Source organism: Suillus subaureus (genome assembly GCF_016647635.1).
Source record: "Suillus subaureus strain MN1 chromosome Unknown BJ212scaffold_4, whole genome shotgun sequence".
NCBI classification, from domain to species: Eukaryota; Fungi; Basidiomycota; class Agaricomycetes; order Boletales; family Suillaceae; genus Suillus; species Suillus subaureus.
Genome location: NW_024538560.1, coordinates 168430 through 188861, shown reverse-complemented (window position 1 = coordinate 188861; position 20432 = coordinate 168430). Strand labels below are relative to the sequence as shown.

Sequence of the window (20432 nt, the reverse complement as noted above, 5' to 3'; positions counted from 1 at the left end):
CCCCAAACCAATCCTCATCCGTCACAGTCGTAAAGACATCACCAATCGATAACGTCGTATGCCGTAACTGCCACATCGCCGGCCATCGCCACAAGAATTGCCCTGCATACTACTGCAGAGTTTGCAAAGAATATGCGCCGGGCCATTTATCGGTCTTCTGCAAGGAATTAAAAGGAGAAGCGGTTATCCTGCTAGTATGGACTGATGCCGGCTTCTATGAAGCACTCGCTCAATGGGAGATCGAGCAAGACGCCATCGCTCACGCTGAGCATATGAAGCAAAGCACTGTCACGGAAGAGCAGGACGACCTTCTTGATTCCAACTATGATGCCGACCCTATCTACTGGGCCAATCAAGATATGTGAAGTCGGTGACTTCTATGCTAAATGAGGGGTAATGTTACGATAACGTATGCCCCCTATCTCTTTTCTCTTCTTATCTGTGTATTACGTCATGACCGCGCCACGTTGCGCCATCAGTAGACTGCGCTTTCTATATCTGTATTACACCACGATCGCCGCTGCCATCGCTAGGTGACTCACTTCTCTTATCTCTGACTCGTCTTGATGACATCACCTCTTATCTCTGACTCGTCTTGATGACGTCACTTCTTATCTCTGACTCGTCTTGATGACGTATACGTACCGGCCCTAAAGTAGGCCATACCTATATAAAACAGGTCCTGTACTTAGATAGACTTCACTTTAATCTACTAGGTCTTACCCAGAACATCCTTCGCTTAGGACCTCCAATCCTAAGTGTCTGATATCGATATTCAAGTCGGAGACACTCTCTCTAACTTGTCTTAAGAACCTTACATTTGTGAGGACACGATCCGGCTTCAGGCGTTACTCTTATCGAGTACCTGTTGTCGCGCCTATCCTAGTCGACCTACGGTTCGCCGTAACACGAACTAGGATAGTTCTAACAACAGATGACTCGATAAGAGTCAGGACCTCTGCTGAGATTCTATGCAGGACAATAAGTCAGGCATTCAGTGTAAGCTAAGTCAGAAGGAGTGCTTCTAACTTAAAGTATGATTAAGATGACAAGAGATTGGAGGTCTTAAGTGAAGGATGTTTCAGGTAAAACCTAGTAAGATTAAAGTACCAAACTAAAGTGTACAAGAGGACTATTTATAGTGAGCTACAAGTGCTTTAGGGCAGATGTGAGAACAGATATGAGTCAGAGATAAAGGATATGTAAGTGATAGCAAGAATAGGTCATCTAGCAATGGCAACAGCAATTGTGATGTAATACAAGGTATGAGTCAAAGATAAGTCTAGTGGCAGCATCATGTGGCTTGTGATGTAATACACAGTAAGAGAGAAAATGAATAGGGGCGTACATGGTTGTAACACCTTCACACAATAATTTGGGTTTAAATCTCCCTTTGTAAACATGGGCACAATGTCAAATGCTTTGATTGCATCTCAGACCCAACCTCTTCCGTAAAGGGCTGACAATGCCTTTGGAGATGTAGCCTGTGAATGAATGCTGAATGACTATGAACTAAGTATGTGATGCTGTCAGTGTATCTCACCTGGGCCTTGTCTGCATCATGGCCCAATGCCCATCAAGCATGTTATCCCAGTCATGTTTTTGCGCCCTGATGGAAAAACAATTGGCATGTGAATGGCAGTTGGTGGCACCAGCATCAACGTCTCGTGTTACTACTCTGCAGCGGCAGGAAAGTCTCCAGACATGCATTTATTACAAACTGTTGTGTTTAGGTGCATACTAAAGCATGGTCACAAGTCACTTATAATGGAGAGCAAAAAGCTTGGGTTTCAAGGGGACATACATTGATTTTGTTACATGGTGTACCCTAAACACAACATAAGAGGATGGAAGGACAGACAGCCAAACTGACCCAGTGACTACTGTAGATTGATGTCTAGAAAAAGTTGAGAAAGCTGTTCTTTGAAATCACTTTTACACTCTGCGATGATGTCGTGAACCTAAGATAGACTGCAGTCATACATAACTCAATCATGTGGTGTGACTTTGATGGTGACTGACTGTGACATTATGTTACATTTTACTATTGACAGCCACTATCAAGTCACTATCATACATCAAGATTGTGCAAAAGTTCACAGTGAAACTTTGGAAGGAATAACACTGAAAACCCTCTTGCTTTGCATGTCCTCTCAAGATTCAACTCGATGGCGACAAAATCTGACTGATTGTACAGCACCCAATGACAACAGCAATTTGTTGCTCCCTTCACACACTTGAAGTCCTTGCACTGTGCCTGCAGTTTCAATTCTCAATATCTATTCTACTTGGATGCTTGGGCTCAGACTCAAGGGAATTTTCTTTGAGTCTTGGTGAATTTGTTGTAGATACAAAGGAATTGTTCTTGCAAAGTGGAGAGCACTCTGGTATTGGTAGCACATGTGTTAAGGTTGTACTCAAGGCTAAATGGATCTGAAGGGCTTCAGCCTCAGCTCGTGCGCTGTGCCCCTTACCCAAGTATTGCCCCTTATTTCAGGAGGGCAAGACTAACACGTCTGGAGGGTCAGACGAGTAGCATAGCAGATCTGGATGACTTCTGGATGCAGGATAAGTATCATAGGGCTAATCCAGATGAGTCCAGACTAGAAACTAACAGTAGTGGACTGTTGTAGACAGAGGCAGATATGGATAGGCTATAGGAGTCAATCCTAAGTCTTGGAGGGTGATGAGAGTAGAGATACTCAGGTCCAGAGGACAGGAATGAGCAGAACTAAGTTGATATTCGAACTGAGGTGTTACAGAGATTTACAGGAGGTTATATACTATAGGTATCTAACAGAATGATCAATCAGCAGGGTCCGAGGATATGTATGAAGCATATGGATAGTCTATTGGTAAGTAGAAATGGATCACAAATAATGAAATGGAAATGAAGCATAGGTAATGGATCAGGGAGCAGGACAGATATACAGATAACTGAAATACTGGAGTTAGGGGATTACCAAAAGGACATGAGCACTGGTTGTGGACTCGGATGAATTGTGGACCAGACTGGATGAATGGACAGATTGGATGACAAGATGTTGGAGGGGGATAAGATGTGGATAGGATCAGAGATAAGATGTGGATCAGATCTGAGATGAGATAAGGATCGGATCCAAGATCTGGATATGTGGATATGACAATATGTCGCAAATTCCTAATTTGGATTTCAGTGCTGTGGGAAACACAACAAGAAGAGAACTGGAAAGTAGACTCCTAATGTTGGGCTAAATGTGCTATGTCTAGCTGCTATTCAACCCTAAAGGGTTTCTGGACTAAGCTCAGTGCTCAGAGAGGATAGGAAATCATGCTAATAACTCTCATCTCTCAGACTAGGTACTGGTAGGTGGTGAAAACTATGATGATTATATAAGCACCAAAAGTGCGAACATAACACTAAGTAATATCTGCCTATACAAGCCCACAGAATATGAAATCCCTACAGCGGTTCACTGAACAAGTGGTCAGTGAAACATGTGTTGAGGACCATCAGGTTACTTTTTCTTAGTTTAGTTTAGTTTTGGTTTGCATGTGTAGATGACTGGGGACAGTCATGATCTAAAGCCCCCATGAGATGTAGGGATTTCATATTCTGTGGGCTTGTATAGGCAGATATTACTTAGTGTTATGTTCGCACTTTTGGTGCTTATGTAATCATCATAGTTTTCACCACCTACCAGTACTAGTCTGAGACTGAGAGTTATTAGCATGATTTCCTATCCTCTCTGAGCACTGAGCTTAGTCCAGGAACCCTTTAGGGTTGAATAGCAGCTAGGCATAGCACATTTAGCCTAACATTAGAAGTCTACTTTCCAGTTCTCTTCTTGTTGTGTTTCCCACACTGTGTCAAAGGCAAATTTGCCAAGCCCTTTGCTGGATTAGTCAAGGAGAATGAGATGCTTACCATGGAGGAACTTCACCAACATCTATTCCACATCACCCCAGCTGCTATTTGTGACATGCTCAAGAATGACATGATTGAAGGAGTCAAACTGGACCCTCAGCACACAACCATGGGTCAGTGTGAATCATGTGAGTATATGAAGGCTGCCTGAAAGCCAATTGGAAAGGTTCACGACCCACCTTGAAGAGACAAGTTTGGTGATGAGATCCATACTGACTTATGGGGACCATCACCAACACCGATGCTAGGCAATTGTCTGTACTATGCCAGCTTCACTGATGACCATACCTGATACACCAAACTCTACCTACAGTCTTCAAAGGCGGAGACATTCAACTCTTACCAAGCTTATGAAGCTTGGATGAAGAGGCAACATGGTATTGGCATCAAGTGTCTATGTTCTGACTGAGAAGGGAAGTACTTAAGTGATCAGTTCACTAAGTATCTGCGACAGCAAGGCACTGAGCACAAACTGACAACTCATGACACACTGCAGCATAATGGAGTTGCTGAACAACTCAACAAGATGTTGGTCAAGAGAGTTCAGGCAGTTGTGCATGCCAGTGGCCTACCAAAAACACTATGGGGAGAAGCAGTATGCCATGCCATCTACATGAAGAACCAGACAAGTACCCGTGCCTTGAATGGCAAGATGCCCTACAAGATGCTCAACAAGAAGAAGCCTAACCTAGCCAAACTGTCACTTTGGGGCTGCCAAGTCTGGGTACATGACCCTAGTGGTAGCAAACTTGAACCAAGGGCAAAAGATGGGCACTGGGTAGGATTTGACCTAGAGAGCAACAGGCACTGGGTCTACATGCCAGACCAGAGATGAATTGCTGTTGAGCATAATGTGTCTTTTGAGAAGCTGACCACACCTACCATCCCAATGGCACTTCCACAGAGCATGCCACTTGAGGGGGAGAAGGAGTCCAGTGGTGAGCAGCATGCAACACCTCCAGTCAAATCACAAGTTGACCACCTGGGTGCAAACTTCCAGCCAAATGATCCTCCAGCACCATGCCATAGCAGCCATGCTAGGAAAGAGTCACCATACTTGCAGATGTTATGCAAGGGTGAGGGAACTACAGATGGGAAGAGTAGTGCACCACCACCAGGCATCCAGGAAGGTACTGCTAACACCACTGGTGTAGTGGGTGAGGTCAGTAATGAGGGGGAGTCAGAGATCTTCGTAATGCTCACAGAGTTGGCAGAGCTGGATGATACTAAAGACATCACTGCTATGGCAATGGCTGTATCAGATGTAGAGGGACTAGAGCCTCACACCATAGAAGAGGCATGCCAGAGAGGTGATAGAGAGCAGTGGGATGGAGCCATCAAAGCGGAGTTGATGAGTCTAGAGCAAGCGGGAACCTGGATAGTGGTACAGAAGCCAGAGGGAGCCAATGTTGTAGGATGCAAATGGGTCTTCAAGATCAAGCATACAGCAGATGGCATAATTGACAAGTACAAGGCTTGATTAGTGGCCAAGGGATTCACGCAGGTCTACAGGGTGGATTATTTTGACACCTATGTACCTGTTGCACAGCTCTCATCTCTACACACCATTCTCGCTATAGCAGCTCGCAATGACTGGGATATTGACATCTTCAATTTCCACAGTGCTTTTCTTAATGGAAAACTGGATGATGATGAGGTCATCTACATGGATCTCCCACCTGGCTACACTGCTGACCCCAGCATCAAGGACCCAGTGACACAACTGCATGTTGCACTGTATGGTTCCAAGCAAGGTGCTGCCAAATGGTACAAGGAGCTACATGCTGCCTTAGGTGACCTAGGCCTGTTACATGCTGAGGCTGATTTGGGAGTGTTCTATGCACAGGTTGGCAAGGAAATCCTGATCCTTGCAGCCTATGTTAATGACTGCACTGTGACCAGTAGCTCACCAACTCTCATTAAAGCCTTCAAGGTAGAAGTTGGAACACGTTACAAGCTGACAGACCTTGGACCAATCAGCTGGTTACTAGGCATGAAGGTCATTCACAATTGAGAAGCTTGAACCATTTCACTATCTCAGCAGTCATACATCGAAGCCATCCTATCCAAATTCAACTTCATCGATATGAAACCATCATCTATCCCAATGGATCCCAATGCTCAGTTGTCACACTTGCAGTGCCCCAAGACAATTGAAGAATCAGCCCACATGCGAAGGATACCTTACTGGGAAGCAGTTGGATCACTGATGCATGCTGCAGTTGGAACTCGCCCAGATATTGCATTTGCAGTTTTGACACTCACACAGTTCAATGACAACCCAGGCACAATGCATTGGGAGGTGGTAAAGAAAGTATTCAAGTACCTTCTAGGGACAAAGAACCTGTCACTCACCTTTGGAGATGGAAAGAGGGGGATAGAAGGGTATGCTGATGCAGACAGAGCTTCACAGGAACATTGCCATGCTATCTCAGGATATGCTTACCTGCTTGACGGTGGAGCTGTCAGTTGGTCATCAAAGAAGCAAGAGCTTGTTACACTGTCAACAACAGAAGTGGAGTATGTGGCTGCCACCCATGCAGCAAAGGAAGGTGTCTGGTTGTGCTGGCTCATAGGCGAAGTATTCTGACCACTCACTCAACCTCTTTGACTTCACTGTGACAACCAATCTGCCATCACTCTTACCAAGGATGGAAGTTACCATGCATGGATGAAACACATTGATATACACTATCACTACATTCATTTCATCATTGACAATGGCACCCTTCATTTACTTTATTGCAAGATAGACAACATGGTTGCCAATACTCTCACTAAGGCTCTACCTAGTGTCAAGGCAAAGCACTTTGCTTCTGCACTTGGACTGTGCACCATTTGAGGGGGAGTGTTGGATAATGGACAAATGTCAGACATTACCGTAGTTTACATATGTTTGGTTCACTTACAACTTTACCTATTGCTTAGCACTCAGTAGACCTCAGTGACTTACCACATCACTGAGTGTTATACTTGCTGCAAAGGCCACCTCCAACAACAATGACTTGCAACATTGTGATAATTGTTAGGAGTGTGCGGAGATGATAGTGGAGAAGGATCAAGATAGGCAACCAGTTTGGGGTAAGCAGTTCCGGGTCAAGTACTAGCCAATCACAATGCACAAGGTTTAAATTAGAATGCAGCATGTGACTGCTGATATCTCCATCACAGAGTGAGACATAGTACTGTATAGACATGCACTTAGGTTCAGCCCTATTTAGGTGTGACCAAATGAGCATTAGGTTTGAAGGTTCACAGGGGGGGTGTGATGTGTGACATGCTGTGATTAGGTTTGTTTGGTAAACAACCAACATTAGGCAGACAATATCCTTCATATACATGTGCAGTGCTACATGCTGATCCTCATGCTCAACCTGGAAGTGCTTGCTCTACAAACATTGTCTCTAATTTTATTTCTGCCTGGCAACACAATATCTTCTCTATATACAAGTAGTTGGAGAGCTATGAGCAAGTGGTGGATGGCATGGAGCTTCAATCCACTAGTTCTGCCAAAGTCTGGTTCGGTCGGGTTCGTCACCTCATATTTGCAAACCCTGAACTCAACCAGTGGTCAGGTTCAGGCAAGATGGCCAAACCTCAAACCAGACACCTTCAAATGCATTCACAAGAGTTCAGTCCAGGTTCAGAATGGGTTTAAACCCCCAAACCATTGTTTCAATTACCAGAAGATGACAACAACATTGTACTGTACAAATAGCTACCAAATTTACTCATTGTGTGCAATGACATGGTTATCATAAGGAGCCGAAAATTCAGCCTGGACAGTTGCAGAGATATGGCCTTGATGGTACGCACTTTTGAGTAACTGAAGAGCTTCAAACGTTGCTGGTTGCAAACAGCTACAACGTGCCGTGCCAGTAATGCCACCACTTGAAAATGCACACTTGGATGCAACAGCTGAACCTTGAATAGCAAGGTAATCCTTGGTGATGCGAGAGATGGTTGGGTACTGGATAGAATGGTGCTGGAAAATATTAGTATGCAAGTAACAACAATCAAACAATGATACATACTCCCCACCAGCCCACTACATTGTCAACGTCCTCGAGCAGTGCATCTAGGTAGTCCTCAAGCTCTTGACAAGGCCTTTGTGTGGCTGCATCATTGACGACATGTGATTTGACAGAGCTGTGCATCCAACTATGGCCATATGAGCCTTGGCGAGCAAGCAAAGGTGGCTCAGTGACAGACAGCTCTGCAGGAGCCTGTGAGGAAGTACTGTGATGATGATATCTGTCAAACTATGTAACATTAGTATACAATTGACAGTGAGTGATGATGAGTGACTCATGACTCTCTTGAGGGATTGCATCCCCATTTCAAAAAAACAATGGGCCCATTTGTCTTTGGCATATGCGACCTTGTAGTTGGGGTCAAGCGCTACACCAAAATGGTCAATATCATTTGAAGGCATTAAAATAAATATAAGACATACCAAGGCAAATAAAATACACATCCATGTCGTCAGTCTTACCATACCACTTGCTGAGATTACTGACACCAGCTTCAATGGCTGTCAAGAAGCAGCTGAATTTTGACAAGTCAGCCATGTTTTGCAATGTCTCTTGAAGATATTCAAGCACCAGAATAGTTTGTCATACAGTTGGCTCACAAGTTGCCAAGAAACTCTGCTGAGGATCTGCAGGTTCCTTGGTGTGCAGTGTATAAGCATAATTAGATGTAAAAGATAGAGGAAAATGATGAACCTGAAGGACTTCACGCATCAAGTCCAACTCTGTCCATTCTTGCACCAAAAGCCTGAAATTGGCATATGATTTCCCCTTCAACTTCAGGACCTCGTCACTGTCATCAGCGAGCTGAATGAACCGGTTCACTCCCTGAAATCAAGTCTGAATCAGTGACATATTCATGTAGTCAGTAGCAGACAACTTACTTTGCGTAACTGAAAGATGCGCTCCAACATATTGAACAGAGATGCCCAACGTCTGTGGACCCATCTCAAAAGCTCCAATGGAGGCTCATTCACCTCTGCACAACACTTTTGAAGGAAGATGTGAGCTTGAGGAGACTTCCATACCTAAGCACAGTCAGTATATAATAGTAGATAGATTAATTAAGAACTTACCTGCACAACGAATGCAAGTGCTTTGCCAACAGTGTCACTGACTTCAAATTCAATACTTTCCTCATCCTCATCATCTTCTGCCTCTGCTTGAGCCACCTTCTTGTGCAAGACACTTGCTGGTGTAGGAGCCACCTCCTCAATGAAGTGTTTTGCTGCTAAATGGAGTGCATGCTCCATGCAACTGAAATACTTGTCAGTAATCTCAATGAAAGTATTGAATAGACAGACTTACTGTACACGATGCTCAATTGGATTCCACTTCTCACCAGATGGGTCGATAAAGTTAGTGACAGTCTCAATGGCAGTATCATTGTTAATGGCATTGTCAGCCATAAACCACCCGAGCTTCATGTGGATGCCATATTTGTTGATATTCTCAATTAAAATCTTGCCAATGTTTGCACTGCTGTGATTGCCAAGAATGGGCATGAATGCAAGCTGCTCAATCTTGAGTTCCCATTCTCAAGGCTTGTCAGCCAGGGAATCTATATAATGTGCAGAAAGGGACAGGAAAGGGTGGCCAGGCAAAGACATCCATGAGTCAAATGTCATTGAGATTTTGCTATTAACATGCTTGAGCTTCTCTTTCATGCACTCAACCACCAGAGTTGCATGTTTGAGTATCTCGTCCTGAGTTTCTGTGTGGTGAGGGATATCTTGGTCTGAAAGTGATGGCTGGAGATACTGAAGAAGGCAACGAAACAGACCCTTGTCTACAAGTTGAAAGGCCTGCATGTATAAGTGTCTTAAAATGACATTAAGAATGAAAGTCGCTCACCTCGTCCTCAGCAACAATGAGTTCAACAATGTAGTCCATAAGTCCAGACTTCATAAATACTGGAATCTTGGGAGGGAGAGAGGCATCCAAGGTTGCCTGACTGGTTGTAAAGGTCAATGAAAGGAGAAAAAAACAACAAGAAAAATAACATATGCCATATCAGTCATCTTGCAGTTGTGAGGTATTGCATGATTGTGCATCACAAGACCACATTGTTTGCAGTGGTCCTGATAAACTGGGAAGTGGCACTTGGGATTGCATGCAATGTGCATGCATTGAGTTGAGATACCACCTTTAAAGAAGCACTGGTGTAGAGCAACATTGTTGGCCTTGCACACCTCACACCACCACCTGTTTTCATGCTCCCAGGTGTGGGGATTAAGATGGCCTTTCTCGAAAGTGAAGACTGTTGTTAAGTCAGCACTGCATTTGTCCTTCTTGAGAGATTTGCAGTCTTTGTGATCATGGTCACCAAGCTTCTTTGTCCATTGGTAAGCCTCCTCTTTCTCAGCATTCTCAGCATCCTCTTCCTCATCATCTGTAACATCTTCAAGTGCAGGTGCATCTTCATTGTCATTGTCATTGTTCTCTTGGCTACTGGTACCAATGAACACTCATTTGGGTGCAGGGACACCTTGGGGAGGTCCTGGAGCTGACCATTTGGCTGAGGTACTGCTGGCAACCAGAGTCTCATGTATCTTCTCTGTGTGTTTGACAGCACAACCAGAATGACAGACAAATGAATTGAGAGTGCTGTTGTTTGTGGGAGCAGGGGGAGGAACCATTGGAGAGTCATCTTCAGCATCATTGTACCACTCTATCTCGCTGGCATCTTTCAATGAACCATCAGCATGATGTGCAGAGGACTCGGACATAGCAGCAGGAGGCATAAATGTCAAACCTAGGTACCAAGTGAATATATTTAAAACTAGTTTTAAAACTGTTGTGCACCATGGACCACCAAAATGAGAACCCATGGCAGATAGTGAGTATGGTGAATCACAACTGTAGGTATGTTCTGAAATAAATTGCATTATAAGTTAATTGGGATAGATAGTAGACTTGTTGCAAACTCACTGGTGCCTGAATGAGTTGCTGCATTACTGAAGTCATCGAGAGAGATCACCTTGCCTACTAGAATGCAGGAGAAGTAAAAGAAGACAGTGAACGAAAGGGCAAGGATGATACTTAAATAGAAAGCCTCACCAAAAACATGAGGCTCCGACTTCAAAAATCGTAAGTCAAGGCCAGGGACATGATGGGTTCAAACCAGTCCAGGTGTGTTCGGAACCAGTCTGGATTTATCGACAACACACCAAACCCCAAACCTACCAAGGGGTTCAGTCCAAGAGAAATTCCAGACCTGTGACCAAACCATGGGTCTGGTCCACAAAGGTTCAGGTTTGAACCTAGGTCCTGGATCAGACTGTGGCAGCACTACAATCCATGGTGAATGGGTCTGAGGAGGTTGAGGCTGAGGGCCATGGTAAGTGCAGACATATTGCAAACACTCAGTACAAGGACTTTTGGCTGCACTAGTTATTTTTTTTATGTTTTTACTGCATGTCACAATTTAGGTTTGACAGTCTCAATATTTGTGTGACCGTCACACAAATTAGGTTCGATTCGCCAGGCGTGTGACGCTGTGACGAACCTAAGTGCGTATCTATACAGTAAAGTGAATCGAAAGTGAACTGACCTTCGAAGGACCCAGAGACGACAAACTTGAACTTGACACGGAGTAGGAACGAGTATAAGGAAACGAGTGCAACTACAGAAATCATGATAAGCAAGAAAAAGGGACCCCCATTGGCAGAGCTGAAGAATCATTCTCAGCGAATGAAAGGGGAAGACTCGTGGAATACATACGCTTTGCCCAGAAATAGGACTCCAGTACCAACGAACGCTTTCAGAAGCTGGCAAAAAGGCTAAACAGACTATACCCTCGATAGAAAATAAATTAAACTCACCCGCGGGCCGCTTGGTCTGTTCCTTGGAAAATACAGGTGGTGGTCTGCATTGGACAGAATCTGCTGAGATTGAGGACATGGAAACTGTGTCGTACGGTGGAGGTGCATTGGTGTCGGACTACGAATAGAAACTTTGATCATCACGATTGTGCCATCTTCCAGAATATCCTTCTTGGAAACTCCAAATATAATTGAGTACTATGAACATTCCTATTATTTGTAACCACGAAGTCACAGCTACGTATACGAGACGCCAAGCTACCATCTCCTGGTTCTTTCTCGTACAAACAACAAAAATCAATCGCGTCGAGGCTTCTTCCCTTTATATTTTGGCGGAGGGGATGTCTCATCTCCCGGTCTGGGTCTCTTCTGCTTCAGAACGTTTGGGAGCGGATGAAGTTCTATAACCCCAGCACGTTCTTGCGCACCATAGAGAAATTCTGCAGCTTTTCCATGCATATCTTCCAGAAGGATGTTGTCAAGCGCTAGCAAGGGATGATTCGCCTCCGCCTTTCGATAGCCATCTTGGAGAGCTTTTGCGAAATGAGGAATATGATAGCAAACATTATGGCACGTCTTTGAAAGGACAGCTTTGCAGTTGCTTTGGAGTCCCCTAATGTTGGTGAAGCAGTCCCGGCGTGATATGTGGCCGACCGTACCAGGGAAGGCCAACTGGAATTGGTTCCACTGATCATCAAAGGAATGGCCGGCGTTCTCCGTTGTTGTGTCCGTGTGATAAAAGAAGATCCAGGTAAAAGCCCACCATACAGATTCAATGTCGTGCAGGAAATTCATGCGAAACGGAGGGTTGATCGGGGCGTCTGTACCAGGTGAGAGGGGGTCGGAAATTGGGAGGAAAAGATAATCCTGGCATTCTACTTCCACAGCCATGAAATGCATCGTTCCCTATCGACGAGTTAACAGCGAAACAGATCATGTTCAAAAAATCTTACCGTTCGAACATCATTAGAAGTTTTTGAATCTATCTCTTTCGCGTACTCGAAGTCACCCAACTTCCCCACACCCCGACCCAAATTGCGTTCCCGACGCTGAAATCGCGATGAACCCAGCCTGCTTTGTGCAAGTAATACAAGGCTAAGATTGAATGAGCGACTGAGGAAAGGAGAGCGACAGTGCTTTGCTCACCCATAAGTGCACCGGACAAGCAAGTCAGATGATCGGCCAAAGAGGTGACATCCTTGAGAGCGACTCCGACATCATGGAAGACAGTGCGAGTATGGACTCTGCGTGGGATGCCAGTTTCTTTGTGCGCAATAATGCCCAGTTGTGTGGGAAAAGAGGCAGACAGCTGACCAGAGTCGGGTACGTCGCCTTTGCTAGATAAATGTAGTGTCTTGGAGAGGATAGGATTGAGATCGATGGACACCCAGGTATGATTATGCTCTTCTGCAGCCATCACGTCCAGCGTCTCATCTCGGGTATCGTCGATTGCGACATCCTGCCAGAGCCGGACTCCAACGAAGTGCCTCTTGGCATTCGCCAACTCATCCGGTTGCAGCTTCTCCTCACAGGAAGCCAAGATATTTTTTAGGATCTCGCCCTCTGATTGACGTCCAGCTTCTCTCCACGAATCTTTGACGGCAACTTTCTTTCCCTCGGCGTCTGTAGCTTCGTACACGCGAGTTCCACGCCCAACCATAGAGTCTGCGCCATAGGTTGCAAGTTCACGTGTCGTGGTGAACACTTCGTCCCCGATAGTGAACTTGTATTGGAAAACCTCCCCATCACGGATCCGCTCGACAGTGGGGTCCCATCCGAGCTCTTTCATATTAGAAGACGCAGACGCAGATCCAAGAGCGTAAAAGAGCGAGATAACACTATCGATATTCTAGATGTACAATGCCTGTTAGCACCCTGACACCCAGCGCGATATGTTTGCGTACCTCGAAGATGTTGATAGGTTCTGTAACCGCAAGGAACGCACGATTGCTGAGCCACAATCTCATTTGTGTGTCCTCGATTGTGATACCGAACGCAAACCGACGAAGAAGATCCTCGCGCATGATATTGTGAAGGCTCCAGATTATCTTCTGTTCGTCCTAGAGCAGGCTTTGTGAGCGAACGCCGACAAGATCTAAAACAACTTACATCTCGGAGAGACTCAATATCCCGTCCCTTCTTGAACTCGAATGGCACAGCAATATCGAACCAATGGATCTTGGGCTCGTTTTTTTTGTTGCTAAGTACAAGGTATCCATCAGGCCTGGAAGTATTATTGCGCTGCGAGAGGGGTGTTCCATTTGGGTTCGCTAGGAACGAGACTCCATTATTCGGGACTTCCGCCAAAATTTCAGCGATGATGCGACCGAGGGGCTTAAACGCATTCTCTTGGGACACTTTCGATGTGGCAGGTGGGGTAAAGTCCGTCCATTGCAAGCCACTCTCGTCGTCGGCGAGAATCTTGCTCTCTGTCAAGTTGTGGCGTATCCGCTGCAGATCCTGCTGAGAGGGTATGGCACCAATGCATTTCACGAGGCAATCGAATGGAACCTGCAGATACCTTCTCAAATCAGCGAGAACAGCTATGCGGCCCAGTTCCAGATCCCCCGTGCGATAATCAGCTTGAGAGGTACGACGTGGGACGGGAACTGTATCTGGCGGTAACATTTGGGAATTCTGTGATGGTGGTGGTGAGCATCATAATTCGATGAGGTAAGTAAAGACAATGTGGCTTTGGCAAAATGAAACCGTAATTGTTCCACAAGAACAGTATTGTTACTGCAGCGTTATATTTAGAACTTAAGATTAAATCCTTGCCATTTAACGGACTCGCAAGTGTGGTTACGTACCTCGCAGGGACCAAGAGGAAGTCGTACTCTGGTAGATCGGTGTATAAGGAAAACTGAACGGTCACGTGGTGCGATTTCGCTGAAGTCAAGGCACTTACTCCAGAGTCCAGACGACCCAGAGATGGGCCAGTAACTTAGAGCAAGTTATTACGCTCTCGAGATCATTCATGTCTTCAACCGCCAAGCTCAGTGAGTGTTCCTCTTTTCTCGACCTGTCATAAATGCTCAACGTTTACCATGTAGTCCGCACGCTTTTTCAGTACTTCAACACCATCCCTAACAGCCGGCAAACTCAAATCAGCCACTCCTCTCTATCAAGCCCGCGGTGCAATATGCTCAGCTTCGCGAGATCGAAAGCATGCGTGCCATAGCGCTTGCGCATCAGAACCGGAACCTTCAAACACGGTATGTTAGGCTCAGTTCACACAACGCATCACTGACTTGTTAGCAGTGCTACATAGAGCTCTCGAGTTCTGAGTCACATAGCTTACAGGATACTTCATTCAAGTGTCCTTTGAGAATGGTGAGTGAGAGCTTGGCATTTGGATTTTGGTGGATTCGTCTGAATCGCCGTCCTTTCACCAGTTTGCGTTGTGCTAGTCAACGGCTTTACCCACATAGGTGGATCCTGTCTCGAATGGTCCGAGTGTCGTCTTCACACACTGGCAGTTGTATCGTTCAGTCCATTTACCCTTCGTTGTCCAACTCAACACCGGATCCAACAAATAGGCAGCATTTCACCTGATTGCGCGACATTGGGTCATCGCTTTTCCTGTCATTGTCCCAGATCCTTATTACACTGTTCTATGTAGTCGGGGTGACCGGGGCCACCTTTCATACCGTCGGGACAGAGCAGGATATTATGACTCCGTACTTTGTTGGGATTAGCAGGATCACAATCTGTATTCCTTCTAGCGTCGATCTGATATACGAGGGATATCCGTTGGCCCTTATGTTCTGTCATTTGCCCCTGGAAGCGGTGACGGCGCATACCAAGATCTCATGGGCAAATATATGGTGGTCCCTCAACGGGCTGAATGTTGTATAACAAGAGCTGTCCGAACATGTCATTAACATTCTCGGTCTGTACCAGAAGCAGATGGGACAAATCAGTTGAACATCAATATCGTTGGCGTGCACCGCAATCATTGTTAGCGAGGGAGTTAGTAGGACATCCTTTTCGTGTAATTGGATAGATTGATTCACCATACGAGTACTGAATGGAGCGCATAGACCCATGTGCTGCTTGACTTCTGCCAGTGGGCAATGAAGGCAACAGAACTGTTACCTAGAATTGATACAAGGCTACAGTAAGAGGACGGTGTACATGACCAACGAACTACGTCACGATAAGACGAGCGATAAATCGGTACTTGCAGGCAAATACTCACCGACATATGAAGCGTGACGTTACGTATCGCGGGTTTATGCGTCTGGTCTTGCTGTCGTGAGGAGACATTTCTTGAGCCTGGGTTTAACACCATTCTTCTTAGCCGCAACTCTTGCTTTTACCCTTTGTTCTTTCGCAGATTTCATGTCTTTGGGTGCAGTGGTGCGGAGTTGTTTGATATGAGTGGGAATCAAGCATTTCGGAGAATTGGGCTGGACTGGAGGCACAAGCCAAGGTGCGCTGATTACAGGTATAGATTGAAGCATATCGCGAAAATTTGGTAAATACGGAGCATCTTCCTATCGAGGGCATTAGAAGTAAGGATCCTGGCATCTGAAACACTTACATGAACAGCTATTACGGCCGCTCGTCTCAGACCAAGCGCCTGCGCAAGTGCGGTCTCTGAGCCCTTTGGTAGGATGATCAATTTCAGGGGCTGTTGAGCTCCTAGAGGGTTAGATCCAGGGCGTGTGGAGTTGCATCCTGCCACAAGGTGAGGAATGTGATCCAATAGGATCGGGGGATTGACATCGGCACGGCATACAAAGACGGCGGCAATGGGAGAAATGTCGGGGAATATTGGATTGGCATGAGACGTAGTAGTAAGTGTAACCGAATGTCGGACAGACTTCAACTGCAATTCAAGTCTCCTTATCACTTGATTGATACCGATAGTCATGTGACCCGACGACGGAGCAAGTTTACTAACGGCCGGAGATCGCGAAGGAGTGCAATCTACGGCACATGCAGAGGTTTTTGAACATACCATCGAGTCCGGGCTCGAATTTGTCCCCTCCACCGAATCTGCGATTTCTGATCGAGGTAGAGCTTTCCTAGCGTATGCCTTGGAAGATTTTCGACTTCCACTCCTCACCGCGCTTTCCACAGTGGTTACGAGTGTCGCGAGGAACAAGTTTTGCGTGTTTGATGGGATTGAGGGCCTAGCTTGAGATGTTAGACGTGTTGTAAGTTGGAGGAGATCAAAACAACCATTGTATTCGGAATGGATTTTCAAGGACACTTTTAAAAACGTCTTTTCGTTCTATGGTTGCCCGTGCCTTTGCACGATTTGATGTATGGGTGTGGCTCCGAGCTGCTTTATTCGACATCGGTAGCACTCCAAAGGGATCAACCCAGCTAGTGGAGCAATACGCGACTGTACAATGATTGTTTGGCTAAAGTTTGGTCCTGTATGAATCACAGGGCAATTGCCAAACAACTTGCTCGTGCCAAGTTCAACTAACATCATGATAATATACTGCTGCAGACTGATCATCCGCTCTCATGGCAGAACCAGAGCTAGGCTTCAAGTTGAACAGAGACGCCCCTTACTACATGCTGGACACGACGTGATTGCGTGAAAAAATATTCAGACGTATCAGAATGAATGGGGTCTGTTGTAAGTGCCTCCATGATTCTCGTATACCTTGAAATTTCATGGTTTTAATTTTCACATAGGTGAAACTGATCAGTGATGACGTACCACGAAATAATCAAATTCGAGACAGGCGGAGAGTCTGGGATGCCTTGGAAATAACCATACATAGGGTGCACAGGACCGAGATCCACATGCACATGTGAACTTCAAGGCTATTCGGATTCAGTTTAGAACGGGAAACGTTCTGCTCAAAAGCGTTGGCGCGCTGGAATGCGACTTGTTCACAACGTACTGTTGGTGCTTTCCTGTGGACGCTATCCTCTATCCTGTTTCGGCCACGTTAGCACCGCCATGCAACATAATTCGCATTGGAACATACTGGACTTTCTGGGTGGTATCTTGCCCAGCTTCAAAGTTAGCATCTGTCATCTCCTTACCTCTTCAAGAATGATGCTGAACACTTCATGCATGATTAATGGAGCCTAACTACACAACCACATCAGTACTACTGGGGATTCGCGGGGCCCAATAATCAGAGGTTGCACCATTGCAGGCTATGCTAAATGTCAAAACCGTTCCGTGACAATGTCTTGTAAGAGATGAAGACGCATTTATCTGTAGCGAGATCTACAAGTGTGCTCACGGCAATTGACGTTCCCCCCATCTTTCTTGCGATCTTTCTTTGGGTACGACTACGGGTACTCGAATATAATACGGACTGTAGGTTTATTGTACTTCGATCTTTTCACGAAGGCTAGGCGATCTAGCGTTTGTCCCTTGATCTCGACATAGCGCCATTTCTGCCTTGCATGAATGTAAGTACGTTGGAATACGTGGAGAGCGTTGGCACGTGCCAAAGTATTTCATAACTGCCCCTGGCAGGAATTCTAGGATACAATCCATCAAATACGCTTTGTCTCGTGTTTTACAACCGGAGCCACGGTAATTATCATCTACTGAATGCTAACACGTCTAGCCATCTTCGGCCACTGGGCAAGTGCCTTTGGACTTTCTTCTACCACAGGATGATCATGGGTGAGATTCCGTTCTCTGCACAAAGTTTCTATTATATTTTATATCCCCATTTACATCTCCTACACGGCAATACGTTTTCACGTTTGCTGACCCTCTTGCTACCCTGCGCTGTTTCTGCATATCGCAACGTTAGGATAAACTCACAACGTAGTCTGGCAGGGGCAGTGATGGATATAAAGCTCGAGAATCCACTCCTTCATACCCAGTTATCTTCAGCCTCAGAATTCTTACACAAGATATGCCTAGCTTAACTTCATCTGTCCGGCGCTTTAATCGCACCAACATCCCAGAGGATGTCTGGCACGCTCTACGGGACAGGAACAATGCCGCTCGCGCAAATGTGATCCTTCCGCACGCTGAAAAAGTTTCCAGTTGCCAAGAATTCCTGCCCGATTCCGAGCAGTTTTGGCTGGTCTACTCGGAGCCTACAATTTCTAACATCAGATTTATACTATCCTGCACAGAGGGACCATTGGGCAAATACCCTCTTTTCATTGTTCCCGTAGCCCCCGTTAAATTGACCCCCGAACTCCTCCAAGGTCCCATGGAGGCGTTCTGCGAGGCGCTCCTGAACGACGTTGACTTTAGGAGGCAGAGGGTCTTTTCTGTCTTTTCTGTTGAACCAGTCGCCAAAGCTTTCGCTAGCGCATGGGAGAAAATCGCAGAGATCAAGTGCATGGATGAACCATACTATGATGCATTTTTTTTGATGTGTACTCCCGAGACGTTGGTCCGCGACGGCTCTCAAGCAGCGGATGAGGACATCGAGCTGCGCCTTGCCGTGCCACAGGATGCCGGCAAGATCTCTACTTTGTGCGAAGAATTTGCCAAGACTTCGGTATGTCTACTGTATCACTCCCTTTTAAGCGGGCATTCATCGATGAAAATCTGTAGTTTCCATTCACTCTCTCCTCCAAACAGGCTTCTGAAGAGGCTGGGCTCTTGATTGAAAACGGGCAAGTCTGGGTATACGAGATCAAAGATGGAGGTGGAGAAACTGATATCGCGAGCATCGTCGCTGCCACGCGGCAGTCAGACACTGTTGCTGCCATCACGAAGGTCTACACACCAGAGAAGTGGCAGCGTAAAGGACGTGCCGAAAGGTTGGTTCGCCGTGTCTGCAGAGAGTACGAACTATCGACTACGAGATTGTACTATGATGCTAACTTCTACTCAACCAGGTTGTTGAAGACGCACGAGCAAGTTGTGCTATATGTTGGTGCCAAAAAAAACAGCGCTCAGAAGTTGTACAACAGAGTGGGCTTCCAGGATCTTTGTAAAGAGACTCCTGAGCGCTGGCTTGAAATTGGTTTTGATAAAGCCGAAGTGGAAGTCGGTCACTGGTAGATTTTAGTATATTGCTTGCTCCCCACGTTTATCTGACATCTTGCATCTTGTCTGTAGCATAGCCCCCTTATCTGTTTGTCCCTACACTGTATTGTTAATATTGTTACCGTTTTGATTAGTGTACATATTCGTATCTCGACGTGCTCGATGTAATCGAACCATTGCTGCCCCCCTGATTGAACTACTGACCAGTCAAAGACTCGCGTAGGGCACGCCTCGCAACGAGAAGTCAAAGAAGGATTAGTTACAGCTGTTTGCAAAAAGGTTGACAGGAGCGACATTTTGAGAAAAGAACAAAACAAATAAATAATAGATTAATAGCCACATACATACATCACAAATTGACCATCATGTATCGGAAAATCAGTCACGACTAGCCGCAATTAATCTTCACAAGCATCAACACCTTGCACTCGAAGACACTCTTGCTTGCGTTGGAGATTCGGAATGCACGTTCTGGCGGATCCTCAAGCTCTGGCGCGAAACGGGAGGCATACATTGCGTCAAGCGTTTGCAAGTATATGCGTGTGTTATTTGACCCTATGTATGTGGCTATTATTTATTTGTTTTGTTCTTTCTCAAATGTCGCTACTGTCAACCTTTTTGCAAACAGCTGTAAAACTGGTTTCAGTGGATTTGTTGTTTCCAGTAACGCATCCCCAAATTGTGGCTCCAATGACATCATTGTGGCGTTGGCATTTAGAGATGGC

The 20432-nt window shown here is 45.7% G+C and overlaps 5 protein-coding genes across 5 annotated transcripts; 3 read left to right on the top strand and 2 right to left on the bottom strand.

The window, feature by feature from the left end:
- Nucleotides 1-4457: 4457 nt before the first annotated feature.
- On the top strand, nt 4458-4658 carry BJ212DRAFT_1205226 (uncharacterized protein; the record flags this gene model as incomplete). The annotated part of the gene is made up of 1 exon (XM_041329147.1): nt 4458-4658. A coding segment is annotated over one exon (201 nt), but the record flags the coding sequence as incomplete, so codon positions are not given.
- BJ212DRAFT_1532050 (uncharacterized protein) lies at nt 4563-5278 on the top strand (the record flags this gene model as incomplete). The annotated part of the gene is made up of 1 exon (XM_041341775.1): nt 4563-5278. A coding segment is annotated over exon 1 (482 nt), but the record flags the coding sequence as incomplete, so codon positions are not given.
- A 6652-nt stretch (nt 5279-11930) lies between these two features.
- On the bottom strand, nt 11931-13786 carry BJ212DRAFT_1323979 (uncharacterized protein; the record flags this gene model as incomplete). Its single annotated transcript, XM_041334510.1, has 5 exons — nt 11931-12668; nt 12716-12760; nt 12787-12857; nt 12909-13611; nt 13667-13786. The coding sequence occupies 5 exons, from the start codon at nt 13784-13786 to the stop codon at nt 12060-12062; spliced, it is 1548 nt and encodes a 515-aa protein (XP_041197458.1). The 3' UTR covers nt 11931-12059.
- A 2253-nt stretch (nt 13787-16039) lies between these two features.
- Nucleotides 16040-17071, bottom strand: BJ212DRAFT_1217517 (uncharacterized protein; the record flags this gene model as incomplete). The annotated part of the gene is made up of 3 exons (XM_041329325.1): nt 16040-16257; nt 16305-16903; nt 16950-17071. Coding segments are annotated over 3 exons (939 nt in total), but the record flags the coding sequence as incomplete, so codon positions are not given.
- A 1542-nt stretch (nt 17072-18613) lies between these two features.
- On the top strand, nt 18614-19722 carry BJ212DRAFT_1261911 (uncharacterized protein; the record flags this gene model as incomplete). The annotated part of the gene is made up of 3 exons (XM_041330224.1): nt 18614-19213; nt 19270-19502; nt 19557-19722. The coding sequence occupies 3 exons, from the start codon at nt 18614-18616 to the stop codon at nt 19720-19722; spliced, it is 999 nt and encodes a 332-aa protein (XP_041197456.1).
- Nucleotides 19723-20432: the final 710 nt, after the last annotated feature.